This window comes from Lytechinus variegatus, chromosome 1 (assembly GCF_018143015.1).
Source record: "Lytechinus variegatus isolate NC3 chromosome 1, Lvar_3.0, whole genome shotgun sequence".
Lineage (NCBI taxonomy): Eukaryota > Metazoa > Echinodermata > Echinoidea > Temnopleuroida > Toxopneustidae > Lytechinus > Lytechinus variegatus.
In genome coordinates this window covers 14,321,124-14,339,091 of record NC_054740.1, presented here as the reverse complement: position 1 = coordinate 14,339,091, position 17,968 = coordinate 14,321,124, and the positions used below count along the sequence as shown (strand labels likewise).

General features: G+C 38.1%; 1 protein-coding gene across 1 annotated transcript; it reads left to right on the top strand.

The window, feature by feature from the left end:
* The first annotated feature begins 232 nt into the window (after window positions 1-232).
* On the top strand, window positions 233-15,083 carry LOC121406682 (deleted in malignant brain tumors 1 protein-like). The gene is made up of 9 exons (XM_041597647.1): window positions 233-589; window positions 3,564-3,896; window positions 4,249-4,569; window positions 6,616-6,737; window positions 7,387-7,594; window positions 8,056-8,388; window positions 9,300-9,632; window positions 12,255-12,566; window positions 14,062-15,083. Exons 1-9 carry the CDS (start codon window positions 490-492, stop codon window positions 14,841-14,843), a joined length of 2,844 nt encoding a protein of 947 aa, XP_041453581.1. The 5' UTR covers window positions 233-489; the 3' UTR covers window positions 14,844-15,083.
* Window positions 15,084-17,968: the final 2,885 nt, after the last annotated feature.

The window sequence follows — 17,968 nt, the reverse complement described above, 5'->3', positions numbered from 1 at the left end:
CCATATAAGACAAGGATACGATAATAATATCATAATATCATTTATCATGGCAATTATCAAATAGCATAAAATATTTCACTTTGAAATCGGACTAAAACAACCTTGATATCTGACAACAAGAGACAAATACCAAAAGTCAAAACATCCATTCTATTGTTCGATTTTTTTTAAACCTCTAATCCATTGTTATTACGTCTTCCTAGCTCTCTTCAGCTGGCAAAGCATGCATGACTACTGGAGGGAAACACAAAGGGACTATTAGAACCTCCTCAAAAGTTATAACTGTTGCACTTTTGCCCTAGTTTGCTGCTATTCACAGGGTTGCCTTTTTGAACTTCTGGGAAACAATTGAGCTTGAGTTGGATGAGTGGATAGTTTTTACTATTTTCCCTCTGGGTTTAGGGAGAGAGATGGGCTGAGGTCATTCGCGATCGGACTGTCATATTCACCGGTAGCTTGGATGCCTTTCTGCGCGCCGAAAACTAGAACATGCGAGACACTATGGCTTATGAATGTTCTCGTTTTATCCTCACTTTTCTTTTATATTGCATTATGATCTTGGATATTTTCTTGACTAGTTTTCTCCCCGGTGAGTATATTTCCTTTCTTTAAAAAATCTAGGCCGGCCTACTGCAATAAAAAGTTTGAAATGTATAAATTACTCTGTTTTCTCTACTATCTTGATTTTTCCCCTGATGTTTTTATTAGCCCTACATCGGAATACTATATTTATGATCTTTATTTCACATTGTTGTCAAATTTATTGCGGGGGGGGGAGCGATAGGTTGCCTCTTATATTTCATGGGGGTGATCGCCCCCTGCTTCCGAATCGATGCCTCTGGCCACCATAGATGTACTCATACAGATCCCTTGGTCAATACATTAGATTCATGCTCATTCGGGGTAATACTCTACAAATTATCTATTCGACTTTTCTATCATATCCGAGATTTGATGAATGCATGGATCATAATGTCGGGTTCTATTCATACGTTCAGTTTCCATGCGACCAACATACGGCCCATGGAAACAATTATTGGTCCACTAACTCAAAATAAAACTTTAAAGAATATTTTTGAAATATTTAAAGTTTTATGGGACTTATGGAAAATGTTTGTTTTATTTATTGTTATTTGATATTGTCTGTAATAAACAATTGTAACCAGGTTCAGTTGTAGAAGATATTACATGGATATATTATATATATATATATACACTCTAAAAATGAAGTGCAATTTCAGCTCTTAAAAAGCGTGTATAGTGACTGCACTTCGGAGTGCTGATTTGTCTAGTTCAAATTTGAACGAGAAACATCAACACTCCGAAGTGCAGTCACTATACACGCTTTTCAAGAGCTGAATAAGCACTTCATTTTTTAGAGTGTATATATATATATATATATATATAATATATATGCATAAGTCACACTTCTAACCTTATACAATACAGTTAAAGCAAAAAAAATGATAAGAAATGAAAAAAAAAACACAATACAAACTTAGAATTTGGAGTAACAGGCGGGGCAGTCTAACATGTACCATTCCACCACACCAAAAATAATGTCAAAATATATTTACATTTTCAAAAGAAAAATACTATAGTAGGAATTTCTTGTTTGTTCACAGTTCCTTAATTTCAATTTGCCTTATAACATGATAGACTTCAAAACTTAGTCTATTGATATGCACACACCTCGAATCTTATGTAAAGCTTAAACCACACAATACGTAGTTGAAACCACTGATTTGTTAGCATACAGATCAGTGGATACACGCGAAAGTTTTGTAAACTTGGAGAATGCGAACTTCTATAGGGATCTTATGGCTTAGAAAAAAGAATTAAAGTGGAAAAAGTGAAAACCCATCGAGGAAGCCTTACAAAAACGGATTATAGTAAGACGATTTTATTTGAAGTACGGATTAAAGCGATTTCTTTATTTGAACACAAGTGGTGTCTTGAATTTCACCGTTACACCGTTAGTATCGGATACACGTCAAAAGAAACGTTCACAACTTTGATTTAACGACAAGTAAAACGGGCACGAGTCTGTTAAAATGTTAAGGACGAACCTTAATTTATGAAGTCAATAATACATTTTTTAGATATGCTAAAGTACGTAAAACAAACGTTACGCTTACCCCCCCCCCCGAAACGAAACAAAACAAAAATGTACAAAACAAATCAGTAGACAAAAATGCATGTGTATGAGCAGTCACAGATTCCAGTAAGGGGAGGGGGTCAGTACGTTCACATTTTGGGTGTAATCTTGCACTACAAGTGGAAAAAGGGTGATGCAAAAATTCACATTTTTATTATTATTTGAACCTGTATAATAAATGCTCGCATGGACCCTTAAAGGTGCAACTCTTAATCAAGGTGCATCTATTACTTGACATTAAAAGGGTTTAAGATCTGCATCTTTATAACAGATTTAATCTCTGTGCTAAGCTACTCAATATAGCTGACTGCATGCACCCTTAAAGGTGCACAAATGAGCATAATATCACTTAGGTGCTTCTATTGTACCAACGGCCCCATATAGGGCACAATTTGAACCCTTATTATCTTAGTGTGTAGGTTTAGCATAAAACGTGAAATCGGCAGAAAGGTTCACATTGATAAGAAAATGCCGTAATTGCCCCCCCCCAAAAAAAAGGAGAAGGAAAAAACAACAACAAAAACTAAAGATCATTACTACGAAAGTGCAAGAGCTTGAGGATCTACCCCGATCATATAAATGCGTGTTAATCTGATTAAGGTGTTGCAAACCGGCTACACGCAGTGACGATCTTGTCGAATGCACATTCATTCGGAGCATGCACAAAAAAATTGATCTGTTTTGTAAAATCTATTAAGATCAATAGATTTCTGATTCTTTGTCGGGAGCTAGTGACTAGAAATTCCCTTATGTATTGTTCTAATCTATACTTGGCTGGTTGTCCCTCTAATACTCTTGGAGGTTTTAACTTGTACTCATCCCCCTCCTCTTCCTTATCCGAGTTTATGATCGGGGGACTACAATAATAAATCGGACACCATTAAAATTAATTTCTTTCAGTGAATGGGAAAAAATGAAAGGATGAATTGAACTAATTCATTTTAGTGTTTATGAATTACTTATTTTACTCGTACCTTGATGATTATTTTACTCTATTTGTGTTTTGATAGGGGGTCTACATTTTACAAGCTCTGCTTTTTAGTAGGCCCCTCCACTTTTTTTTCCATTTCATTGCTACGTTTCAATCCTGCTTATTTTATGCATTTTTTTCATTGTAAACATGATTACGAAATGTACTTTGATGATTGTGGAATATGAACATATCAATAAATAAAATAAATAAATATGATTTATGAAATTATGAAGATATGACATTTGTTAAGTCAGTTCAGCTTATGTTTGTATTCACTGGAAGGAGCAATAAAATAATACTTTAAAAAAAATGCACAAAGAGCGTGGCATGCATGGTTTTATTATGATGTACCATAAAACAATAGCTCTGAAACTATACTGTAGTACTTGACAAGCTTATCAATGTATGCCTATTTTCGTATCTGTTGTGCAGTGTTGGGAACTGATGTTTTCCTCGCCGACGGTCCAGCCCCTCACGAAGGACGGGTCGAGATCGTCTACGACGGCTACCGAGGTTGCGTGTGTGACACCGAGTGGGACGTCCAAGCTGCCGAAGTGGTCTGTCGGCAGCTCGGCTTTACTTCGGCTATTCGGGTAGGCGTAGGGGAATACCCTCCTTCTTCTTGTAAGAAATGTATGCTGACAAACGTGAAGTGCCGTGGGGACGAAGAGACGTTATCAATGTGTTCGCATCAGAAGGCATCGGGAGTGACTTGCGATGACGATGGGCTCTCTATCGCTCACGTGACCTGTTCAACAGAAGGGGGTAAATAGACTTCACTGCAATATTTGAACTATGAAAACGTGCTTATATCATTTTATAAAAAAACATTAAAAAATGAATAACAAAATAATTAAACATATTTCTTTCGGAGGCTCGATTCACTCGCCTTTCATGTCTGTAGAAAGAGGTATATATTTCAGAAGGCGTGGTCACCCCCCCCCCCACTTTTGGCTCGCCCGCCCCCTGCCCTTATCATAATGTGTAAAGAGGTGTATCCTGAGGGGTAGGGGATGGGAAAGGCAAGACGTGACTGTACTCCAGCTGGCTATGAAATAAAGGTTATTGTAATCAACTTAAATAATTTGTTATGTAGAATATTTATTTCTTCTTCCAGTTCGTTTAGTTGGTGGATCCAGTCCGAACGAAGGTACGGTCCTCGTGTACTACCTCAACGTCTGGGGGTCGGTATGTGACTCCGGCTGGTCTCTCGCCGATGCTCATGTGGTATGCAAACAACTTGGGTATCCTCGAGCGATGTCGTCGAGGTACGACGTTGATTTTGGTCGTGTCCTTGGCTTGGACATCGTACTTGACGTCGTGGTGTGTCGTGGTGACGAGAACTGCTTGCACGAATGCGAGCACACGGCATGGGGTGTTCATGATAGTGATCACGTTGAAGAGGCAGGTGTTGTGTGCGCTACGGATCACACAACTGGTAAGAAATTGATTTGTGTTTCGTTGACCCTAATAATGAAAAAAAAAACGAATCATAGAATTGTTGCCACTTTTGCCGATACTAAAATTGTGAAATTGGTTGTTTGGGGAGCTAAAAAAATCTTCATTTCATCTTGAATTCTCAGATGTATTTTAGGTGATAGAAAAATAAGTTAAATGAGGCCTGTAAATTTTCAAGCCTTCAAGATTGAAAAGTATATGGAATGATAAGAAAATGGGACGAACGAATAGGGGATGCAGAGGACGAAATAGAAAAGGGCGAGAAACAAAATTTTACAACCAAGCAATAATTGCTTGGTTTTCCTTCGAAGTATGCCATACGCTGTTTGTCTTTACTTCTGTACCTTTATTTTGTTCATTTTGACGCAATTTTGACTGTTTTACCTAAACCTCTTCTGTATTTTAATCTGCTACAAGGGATTTCAATATCATCGAGCGATCGATTGTAAATCAAATTATTGTAGATCCCCAAATCAATTGTAATTCTTGCAATTGATGACAAAAATTAATGTGCCATTATAGCAACCGGTCTAATTTCTTGCGACGTACATAATAAAATGCAGAATTATTGATGCATTTTGAGGAGTCACGGAACCGGGGAAGCCCCCGCCCCACCTTTTCATTCAATGCGTACAAATACGTAAAATATACCATTGCAGCGTGATTTTTTACATGGTCAATCCCCCGCCCGCCCCCTCCGCGCATCCCAATCGTGAGTGCTATATAACACTTTTTGCCCAGTCTCAAATCTCAAAAACGTTCCGCAGCCCCTTCCTTGTAAATCAACAATTGATACGTAAATCAATTTCGAGTAAGTATACACAGTGGCGTACCGTGGGTCATGGCATTGGGGGGGGGGCACCAGCAAAAAAATTCGAGTCACTTAGGGAGCGCGCGAAGCACGCTCAGTTAGTTGGTAGGTATACTGACCTAATAGAGATATTTTTAAGGACATGCAGTGCCATTAAACGGATATGTAGATCACTGATTAAATAATGCGAGCGCGAAGCGCGAGCCGAAAATTTTTGATATTCAGACCTAAAAAGACCTATGAGTATTTTATAAAATCATGATACGTATCTTTCTCGCTAGAGCACGAAGCGCGAGCTGAAATTTTTGTATATATTGACCCCAAACAGGTATATATTTTAAGAATCGATTAAGAGTACATTTTCAGCATATTCATCTAATGCTAGTACCATCCTTTGCAGATTTTGTTAGAATTACATCTAAACACATTTAGCACTGTTTGTAAAAATAGTAATCATGATTATCATACGCATTAAAAATCAAATACCGCGAACGCGAAGCGCGAGCTGAAAATTTAGGAAATTTAGATCTGAAGAGGGGCATTTTGAGGCTTGTTTGCAGGAATTCACTAAGATCGTACGTTTTTCACTAACCAAATGATGCGAGCGCGAAGCGCGAGCTGAAATTTTTTTACATTGTGATCAGAAAAATTGACATTTTAAGGACTGATTTTAGGAATTCATGAAGAGCAGACATCTCACCAATCAACTAATGCGAACGTTAGCACGGACAGGAAATGTTTATATAAAGACCTTGAATAGGGCAATCACTTTAAGTAGTCATGAAAAAGAAGCAAATTTCACTACATGAAATAATAATAACTCGAATTGCGAGAAAATATAATTATTTGGTGTACAGTATATTGATTTGAAAACGGGAGGTTTTAGTACAACAGGATTATCTCGTTAACAGTCCAGGAACAATAAAGACTTAGCATGCTTAGGCCCTCAGCAAATAATGTTTCATAAAGATATGAAAAATACTTCTTATGTAATACAAGATAATTATAATATAATATATATATTGAACATAATTTCGTCTTTCCCCACTACGTTTCTCTTCTTTTCTTCCTCTTTTTCTCCTTTTCCCCGTTTTTTTTTTTTTTAGCCAGCCGATTGGGGGGGCACGTGCCCCCCCCATGCCCCCCCCGTAGTTACGCCACTGAGTATACATAACAAGAAGGTCTAATCTTTTTCCATTTTCCAACCACATGTAGCAGTTGGATCTATTCGGCTATCTGGAGGGCTTTACCCATACACGGGCCGTCTTGAGATATACTTCAACAATGAATGGGGAACTATTTGCAATGAAGGCTGGAATAACATGGATTCAGAACAGGTAAATCTATTTAAGCATTTTATGAATCAATTCTATCTACACATTTTGTAATTCAAAAAAATAAAATGATTTGTTGTTAATGAAATAATAATATAGGGTATTTGTATATCGCATATAACATCCACCTTATATGGGTGCTCGAGGCGCTCCTATACCCCTGTTAAATATTAGTCTACCGATTTGAGAGCTCACAGCTTTTTAGGAATTACTTGTCCGTACCCATTTACCTCACCTGGGTTGAATGCGGCACATTGTGGATCAATTTCTTGCTGAAGGAAATCACGCCATGCCAGGGACTCGAACCTACAACCCTCTGTTCGATTGAATTTTACGACTCTCGTGAATTGATTTATTGCATCCCCCTGACAAGTCCCAACCATCGATGTCATAGCTAATTTCTCCTTGTAAACAAAACACCCGTTGGTTGATAAAATAATGAGCATGAACAAATGTTCGTCAATGTCTTTAGAAGACGAGATCATGAAGCATCTGGCTTTACATAGATGAGATTGCGAGGATCGATAACAAATAATTCTAAGACGGGGTCCTAAAGTTAGTCTCGTCGGTATAAGATCATATTAACATTAGATTCATTCGAAGTATATATATTTTTTTATAGTTACATTTCATTTTTACTTGTTAACGCCAGGTTTGTAACCAGCTCGGTTACCACTACTCGGGTAAAACCGAACCCGACCAATCTTCGCACGCAGTCATATACGATGACGCACCTATACATCTGTCTCACGTAACTTGTAATCAAGGCATCCCATTGGCTGACTGCCACCACAGTGTCTGGCAGGAAACAGACTGCACGCATGAGCAAGACGTTTTCCTCATATGCGATTATGATGGCGGTACGTTATTATACAATAGTGAATTACCACTACGAAAATGAGGAGAAAGAGTGAGAGAGACAGAGAAGTGGGAGAAAGAGGAGATAATAATAGAAAGGAAAGGGAGAGGGGGGGGGGGACAGACATAATTTATACAGAAATAAAATCGATAAAGAGATGGAGAGGCTAGATCATCATAATGGAAAAAGATAGGGTAAATATGTTAGAACAAATATTTTTCTGCAGATCGACCTAGAACAACAATAATTTGAATATGGTTTTAACCAAACCATTCTTAGACGGAAAGGGCATTAGATTTTTACGTATAAGCAGTTGACACTAGAATGACAATATTTAAAAAAAATAAAGAAAGAAAACTAAGCATGGTCGCATATGAAAGAAATTTCAAAATTGGCTGTATAACTTCAATGATTTGTATAACTTCATATCTAAGTAAGATAACCCTTTGATTCCCTTTATAGGCAACGAAGGAGAAGTTCGTCTTCTCGATGGTTCAAGGCCTAGCGAAGGCCGAGTCGAAGTCTACCAAGCCGGTCTATGGGGCACGGTTCTCGCCGATCAGTGGGACCTCGTCGATGCTGACGTCGTGTGTAGACAGCTGGGTTATGAAAGGGCTCTCGAAGCGGTGGTCGACAACCGGTTCGGTCCGGGAACCGGTGTAATCCAAATGAGGTCTGTTGACTGTGACGGGTCAGAAGGCCACCTGTTACGCTGCGGATTTAAATCGTCACCGCATGGTGTATCGGATAACCGACATAGGATTGATGCTGGTGTGGTCTGCGATGATGATGGCGGTAAGACAGCGAGTTTTTGCAACTGCGATGTGTATAACACAGTACATGCATTGGAAATGCTAGTCAGATCACAACGAACAGATTGGAGGTCTTTATCAAGGAGCTGTTTGAAGCTCCTTACCTTTATTGAACATTAGTGAACCGGAACAGCAGTTTCGTCCTAAGTTTCGGTTTTGGCGAAAGATTGTGAATATGCTGTTTGTCCTGAATCCAGGACAAACTTTTGTTTGGAACCACCCATCTCGACAAAGACTTCTTGTGTGCTCATTGTCATCAAGACATTTTACAAAACATGTTCTATTATGTTCTAGAAAGCGTTCTGCCTCGCGGTGTGAAAATTCGTTATTGACATGGTGGGTGTTTCATAAAGCTGTTCGTAAGTTAAGATCGATTTTAAGAACGACTGGTGATCCTTTCTTGTGGTAAATGATATTCACCATCAAATGTTCTTTGTGATTATTTAGCGCATAAGAAAGGTTCACCGGTCAATCTTAAAGTCGCTCTTAACTTACGAATAGCTATATGAAACGGCCCCCAGTCTACAGAACGGAACCCATGCAGACTTTTTTGGGGGGAATATGCAAGTACAGTGGCAGATCCAGATATTCCAAAAATTAGAAATAGGGGGTGGCAGCAGCGGTCGTGGAAAGGGTCAATAATATTTGTTTGAGTCACATACTTAGTGGTTAAAAGGAGATACAGTGTTACGCATACATTTTTTTTAATTATACCAAAATAACACTAGATTTTATTTTGCAACGTTAAACTTCGCTCAATTTCACACTAAGCTTGCAAGAAATACTTGCTCTGTAAGAACATGAAGAATATTAGAATATCATTGATGATATCATCTACTTCAGTGAAGTTATATCATTTGATTTCATACCCTGGGTTTTATCCGATATTTTCAGTGGATGGAAGTGAGGGCATGGTTCGTTTAGTCGGTGGTCGTCGACCAGGAGAAGGGAGAGTCGAAATCTACCATCGCGGCATCTGGGGGACAGTCTGTGACGATTTCTGGGACATGAAGGAGGCCGACGTCGTCTGCCGTCAACTTGGATTCAGCGGGTCCTCCGAACCCATGAGAGGGGGTGTGTTTGGCATGGGGAACAGCAGAATACATCTGGATGACGTCACGTGTGAGGGAACGGAAAAGGAATTGTTGAATTGCTCGCACGCGCCGTGGAATGAGCATAACTGTTTGCACGGAGAGGACGCAGGCGTCATTTGCCACTCTTTGGAAGGTGTGTTTTACAGACTTTTAATATAAGTTTTCATCGTGTTCATATGCAACACATTGTAATAACATGTGCTGTCTATAACCCATATCAGAATCTTGATCTATAACAACGTTAGTCATTATGTTATGGCGGATGCGGTGCTAAAATATTTGATAGAGGGCAAGATGTCATAAGTGTGACGTCATCTATTAATTTGATAAATTATCATGATTGCTCGGGGGCGGGTGCAGTCAAATGTATGGCTGTACACTCGCGTGGCCAAATTATTTCCAAACAACCTCTAAACGCGATTGCAAAATAACACCCTAACCAAGTTTTTCGCGGGCTTTATTTACACATTTTGGCCCCTAAACAAGTTGCCGCCAGAATATGACCCCGGGGAAAAAGCATGGTGAAAAACATACCATTAAACACGTTTGGCTAGTCTGTAAAAAAAGCTTTGGAAAAAAACATACCCTGAATACGTTTGACCCTGCGATTGACCATTGACCAGTCTTTCAAAACTGCCCTTTTCTGAAAATCTGTGTTTTTGATACCCTTAATCACGATTGCACGCGCGGCCCGCGTCCAAACCTGAAAAAAACCTTTTAACGAGTTTTTTGGATCACGCGTGTGTACAGCAGTATATACGACTCACCCCCCCCCCTCCGGGCATGATTGTATGTGTATTGTAGGGTTGTACGACGCAATTCCTAGCTTATTTTAATACTCTTCTTCATGATTCTTTTTAGCTTCCCTCCCCCCTTTTTCCTCTTCCCCCAAAGTTTACGATGGCTTTTATGATGACATTAATTTTGCAATTCAAGTTACAAAACTGTTGATATCAGTTAGAGCACAAAAATGTCCTCTGGAGTCAGAATCTTAAAAGTCCTCATGCAGGTTCACCCTGTTACCGGAATCTGTCGCCGGGCAATGATGATAAGGAAAACTTCGTCACGTCTTAATTCGAGCAGATTGCCGGCGAATCTTCTCGTCTAGCCCAATTACGACGAGAATATTATGTTGTGTGTGTTTTTTTAAATATATGTTTCAGGTAAATGCATATTGTCAAAATGCGGAATATAATTGCGGAAATATTATGTAAGGCTTTCACCAAACAATGATTGAACATATACAGTGCGTATCAAAAAAAAGTTTACACTTTGAAAAAGCTCTGGGAATTAAAAAATATACATTATGTGAGTAATTTTTTCACATATAATCTTGGGTTTGGGTCTCATCTATCCAATGAAAGTAAAGGTTTTGACAGAATGTTACACTTGAGTGAGCACTGTCCATTTTTGTAAAGCTCGCAGAAATCTGTTTGCGCAGAAATGCTCATTTTCACGCAGTGTCAAGGGGAAAGGGCGAAATCAAACTTACCCTGCGATACATTTTTCCTACATTTCCCTTGCACTTTTAGTCAATTAAGATAAAACAGATACATTCAAGCATTTTTAAACAAATTTGCCACCCAAATTGAAATTTCAACACTTAGTAAGCACAACTTTTACCCTTTTTGTGCCAGCTGGATCTGAGGACATAATTGAATCTGAACACAAGTTTACATCAGACATCTCCAGCACTTTTTCACTAAGTTTTTATTATTTTAAGTGGGTTGACATTTAATTTTTTATTTAATACTTGTTTCTCCACACTTTTCCCAAGGTTAACAATCATTAACAAATTGAAAATCAATCCTAATTCATTTTATGTAAGTAACAGCTCAGTTTAAATCAAATATCATCTTGATGGCCTTGGTGTGTGGGGGAGTGGGGCGAGGCGTAATGCACTCTTCGAAGTGTATTGGGCAAGGAAACAAGTTAAAAGAGGTCAAAGATATCTTCAAATCAATTTTACTTGCTAAATTCTACGTGTTCTTCATGATAATGGTTTAGTTTTATTCGCATAGCTATTTCAAAGTTCTGCGCAAATCATTTTTCACTAACTTTTCAAAAGTAAGCGGTGCTCACTCAAGCGGAAATATTTTTCGATATTTATATCGTCATTTGCTTAAATGGATCTGTACCAATGTTAAAAAGTGGAAAAATCTTCAGGATATTACAAATGTATAATTTTACAGGATTTTTTCAAAGTGTAAACTTTTTTTTGATACGCACTGTATAGTGCCTAATAAGGTTGACGAGAATTTAAACCACCGACCCATCTAACCAACAACACAAGCGAAAAGAATCATAAGGATGAAAACCCACAATTAACCCATTGGCTACTGGATTCTTTAATTCCTATGGACTTTGTATAGGGATGTACATCCGGTTCCGGGAGGCAATGCAGGGTTCTCACAGTCATGGAAAATCCTAGAAAAAATTGTGGCCATGGAAAGTCAGGGAAAAGTAAGGGAATATTTACCGCTTGGCTATGGTAGCTTTCCAGTTTGTCGTGTGTCGCATTTGTCTTACTGTGATCATACTCTGCTATTATAAATGATGTTCTTGATTTCCATTTTCCCAGTTTTGTGACATCCCGAATTCGATATAACTCCGGGGATGTCACGGAAAGTCATACAAAGCAGCAATTTAGTCATGGAGAAGTCATGAAAAAGTAATACATGAAATTCCGTTGTCAAATTTCTGTGGGAACCTAGCTGCAATGGATTAAGTTACTTTATCATTATTTGTCTGGCAGGGGCCATCCGACTCGTCGACGGGGTCTACCCAAACGAAGGACGAGTTGAAGTCTACTTGGAAGCTTCTTGGGGCACCGTCTGCGATCACCACTGGGATATCAGTGATGCCAATGTGGTCTGCAAGTTTCTTGGCTACCCTGGTGCCGACCGAGCGCCTGGGGGTGCCGTTTACGGTAGAGGATCTGGACCTATCAACCTGAATCGGATGTTCTGCAACGGGAGGGAAGGGTCGTTGCTCCAGTGCACCCACTGGCCTGTTGACGATGACTGTACTCACGATAATGACGCTGGCGTAGTTTGTCTCAGTAACGGTAAATGGTATATCATTGTATTGATGCACAGCTTGAACCATGTTAAATCTGTGGTTTATATCACACACAATTTTCTCTAAAAAATAAAATCTTGTTTTCAAATATAGATGCAATTAACCTATATCTATTCATAAATTCATAATACAGGGAGTTTTCATTTCTGGAGGGAAGCTTGGAAAGACATTACCATGGCTACTCTACACTGTAAAAACTGCGGTGTTAAAACTGACACCAATTGGTGTTAATAGAGGACCACATCCCTGAGATGTTAAAATTACACTCTAGAGATTAAACGTAACACCAAAGAGTGTAAATGTAACAACAAAAGGTGTTGTAATAGCACCAATAGGTGTAAAACTAACACCACCAATTTAACACCGGTGTAAAATCACTGGTGTGGTCCTCTATGTACACCAGTTAACACCACAGTTTTTGCTGTGTAGGTGCTTAATTGTTTCATTATCTTATAATCATATACTTGTATGTTGCCCACTGATCAGAGGCGTCGATCCTGGGGGGCAGGGGAGGGGGGGGGCGATCGCCCCACCAATGAAAATATTGGGGGGCAAACATATCGTTTTGCCCCCCCCCCCCCAATAATTCCAGATGTGCAAAAATAAAATAATAATGTAATGTTCAGCAAAAGAGATTGAGATACACAACTAGTTCTTTATTTCAAATCGTGCTAAAAATGTCCGCTTTTCAGATTGGAATATAAAAATTTTCAGCTCGCGCTTCGCGCTCGCATCATTTCTGTAGCAAAAACACATACTTTTCATGATGAAATAGGTGAATATAATGTTCCGTTGTCAGTTCTAAACCTCAAAAGAACTCCCGCTTCGATTTGCAATAATCTTTTATTGGATATATCTTGTTCTTTATCAAAAACGTACATGTCATTTTGTTCAGATCGAAATATCAAAATTTTAAGCTCGCGCTTCGCGCTCGCACCTATTGTTCTTTTAGATACCAATCTTAATTATTGGTACCAAAAATGCTTAGAATATCAAGCTTCTCAGGTCAAAATATAAAGAAATTTCAGCTCGCTCTCGGCACTGCATTATCTGTGTAGTGAGATATGTATCCTACTCATGAGTTACTACAAACAGGTACCCTTTTCCTTTTAAGGTCTGTATACTAAAAAATTTCAGCTCGCGCTTCGCGCTCGCATTAATTTGTTGGTGAGATACGTGTCTGTATGTCCTATATATATATATATATATATATATATATATATATATATATATATATATATATATATATATATATATATATATATATATATGTATGTATGTATGTATGTATGTGTGTTGTTTGTTTTGTACGATCGAGCGCCTTTGGAACGTTGATTCATGATTTTGCCCCCCCCCATCTGAAAAATGGATCGACGCCCCTGCCACTAGCTGATGTAATAAGCCAGTGCACATTTCGATGTTGTTGATACATAAAGAGACCCCTTTCTTATCATGAACATTACCCTATCCCCTTTCAACAGACGGCTTCCATCCATCGGTCATCGACATTTGTGGAATCACGATCGGATGTGTTTGTCTTATCGGTATCGTCGTCCGAATCTTCATTGTCTGCTGGCGGCGCCGACATCCTACCAACAGTAATGTCCGTTCATCGTTCAGTACCTTACAATTCCTACGATCCTTGCGGACTCCCACAAGACGTCAGGACGGAACCCGACGGGGTAGCGACGGAGACGACAAATACGTTGCATTTTATCCCTTTATGCCACCACCGTACTCGTCCGTGGATGACAATTCACATTCGGAAGTAAGAAACGGAAGCAGGCGACAGGAAACATCGTTGAGTGGTCCTCAAAGCCAAAGTGAATGTCAGGGTCATCAGGGTCACCCAGACGAGCATGGAATGCCCGAGGTAGAAAGAAGTTTGGAAAGTCGATGTGGTTTTCAAAGACTGAGAGACAGGTGTATTCAGGATTCTGCCTCGGAAGAGCAAAGCGTTGTCGATATCATGGATATAGAGGGACGAACTATTCACTGCGGCGAAGAACAAACTTCTTCGACGCGTCCTTCAAGGTCATCATCTTCCTCGCCGCATCGATCATCATCTCCATCGACATCATCGTCGAGGTCATCTGACGCGGCTCCACCACCGTATAATGATGCACTTTACCACCAGATCATCGGTCCGACCCGTTATGGCGGTGTGCCCATGGTAGTCTATGCTTCCATCGATGATTGCGATGGCCTACGTGATGGAGCACAATCTGACAATACTTTATTTCTTGATCATCAAGGATCATAATGAAATACCACGGTCGCGTTGCATGAAACTAGTTGATGAAATAAATTTGCAATAACTGTTGAAAACTACTGAAATCCTTTAAGCATGTTAAGTTAATTGGCTAATAATGGCAAACTTGTCTTGGAAAATATATTATGCAGTGGAATAGAGGAATAGTATATGTCACAATAACGTCACAATCAATGAATATATATGATTGAGAATGAAGATACATTAATTTATATTACCTATGCTTTGTATTTCAATGGGCCCCCTGTTATAGTTTTGCCCCCTGTTGGAAAAAAAAAAATTAATATAATCACTTGCCTACAGATGTGGGCTAAGGGGCCATGGACCCCCCCCCCCATAAAAAAATCATAAGAACAAAAGGAGAAAAATACAGAAAAATAAAGAAAAAGGTGTAAAGTATGATTATATTTTGAATATAGGCCTATTATGTAAAAGCCTATGAAAACAATAAATTTTCGTATGAAAAATCCGTCAATTGTTGGCTCGCTTTCCTCATTAGCATTCCTTTTTATATATAAATTTTGCCCCCAAAGGCATGCCTATATATAGCCCCCTGATACTTTTGACTCATTAAGCTACTGAATACAATAACACTTGAAGAGAAAATTACCTTGCCATATTTATAATCCGACATAAATTAATTTCAAAACTTTTTTTGTTCCCCCCGATTAAGTAGCATTCTTTCATCTTCATTCCATTAATTTTTTTGGGGATCTTTTTTCTATGAATAGATAAATTAATTCATACCCAACATTTGACTCGTCTAAATCTCATCTAGTAAAAACCAATATTGCTTATTGAAAACTTGTCGGAAGATTCATCCGACAAGTCCCATTTTATCGGACAGTTACCATGGTAACAGTGCTTCTCAGCCAAGTTGTCATACCTGACAACTTAATTGTCGGACAAAAGTATTGATCAAACACTCTCCTCTCCTGAGATCCAAAGGCATCAACACTTAGCAAGGATTTTTCAAAGGCCAGATTGGGGGGGGGGGATTTAACGATGAATAATCTACTTATTTATCAGTTTTGTACCTCTGAACAGCGCCTCTACCCAGAACATAAGTGCACATAATCATATAGGGGAAGATGATCCAGCTTTCTCGATCACTAAAAGGAAGGAGCGGAAACAATATTTTCATCCACATTTGGGGGGGGGGTCCTAACTAAAGGCTAACGCTTTGAATACATTTAACTTACATTTTTTGCAAACATCTCATTGCGCCTTTGATAATGCGAGCGTAGCGCGAAGCGCGAGCTCATTTTTTATATTTCATGTATTCAAACCATAATAATAATGTGCGACATTGATGCAAATGTCTATAAGCGCTGCATATACTATTACCCCGGCTTTTTTACACGGCTATCCTGATCTGACCATGAACAGCATGGGTATCTAACTAGTTAGTAGAGATATACTTAGCGCGATTAAGCGAGAGCTGAAACTTTTAATATACTGACCTGAAAAGGGACCTTTTAGCATCGTTTGCAGTGACTTAGGATGAGGATGCATAACTCGCCTATCAAATAATGCAAGTGCGAAGCGAAAAAAATTCTGAAAACTTGTCATTCTAAGCACCTTTTTGTAAATGTAACTATTCAAATTTTATGAGTCGGAAATACATTTATTCACAATCAAAATTAGCATTGTCGATCGTTGATGCTAAAAAATAATATAAAAGCCGAATTTCACCAATGCCAGATTCTAAATTCAATGGAGTTGAGACTATGTGAAATTTGCTGAAATACTGAATTTGGTGTTTGTTAAATCAGGGATTATACTAATCTTGCAAACTTTTGCTTAACTTAGTTTATCTTACTGATAGATGTGGGTTGCATCTGTCGATCTTTCATTTTTTCAGGGTTATCAGCAAGAGAGAAGGGAGAGAGGGAGGTCGCAGAGAAATTTGGGAGGGTTCAAATATTTTTTTTTTCGTTTTCTTTTCTCTTTTTTATATTGTCTTTCATTATTTTTCTTCTCCTTTTCAATAATCATTGATCCTTTGTTCGCTATTTTTTTTTCGTTCGCCTTCCTTTCTCCTGTTTATTTTCAACATTTCTCGATTTCCCTCTCTCTCTTCTTCTCTCAATCTCTTTTTGTATTTCCTTTTCATTTTGTTACGGTTTGTGTTTTTGTTTACATTCTCTTTGCATCATTTTTTTTCTTTCTCTTTGCATCACAGCAGTAATTTTTCTTTGTTTTTGCTTTCAGTTATTTTCATTTCCTTATACTGTTTTTATTTTTTCTTCTTTTCCTTGTTACTTTTTTTCTTTTCTTTTCATTTTCCCCTTTTTTTCTTTTCCATATTCCTTTTTGTTTGTGTTGAAAGAAAGAAGTAAAGAAAGAAAGAAAGAAAGAAAGCTCCCTGAACTTTGAAAATAGGCTCATTTGGGCTGATTGCATTATATCTTACACATATTAATTCTAACTTTCTATGCAATATATATTGCTTTTTTTTCTGAATTAAACAAAAATAATTAAAGCATTTCTATAACAAAATCCTGAATAAATCGCGCTTTAAACTTTAAATTAAACTATCAAAAAAAGCTTAAATATTAAATGGAATTATAACTATGAATTCAGAAAGATAAAAATAACTATTTTCTCATAATTCTTCGATCTAGAGCTCTATGCTTAAACGAAAGCTACATAAAATCACACGTTATTTGCACAACTCGACTCACACATGTACTCAAAAAATGGTTAACCGTCACTAGAGAAATAATTAAAGGGAGGAGGAAAGGAAGAAAGTTAAAGAAAGAAAGAAAGAAAGGAAGAAAAGAAGGAAGAAAGTAAGGAAGGAAAGCTCCATCCATTCCATTCCATTCCTTGTTTTTATTTGGCAATAAATCATGATTGACTTGAATGATGAAAATAGGCTCATTATGGGCTGATTTCATTATATCTTATTTTATGCTTTTTTTCTGAATTAAAAAAAGTAAAGCAGTTCTATAGTAAAATCCCGTGTAAAATTACGCTTTAGGGGTAAAGATCAGACTATTCAAAAGTAAGCTTAAACGTTAAATGGAATTATTACTCTATGAATTCAGAAAGATAAAAAATAACTATTTTCTCATAATTCTTCGAGACTTAAACGAAAGCTACATAAAATT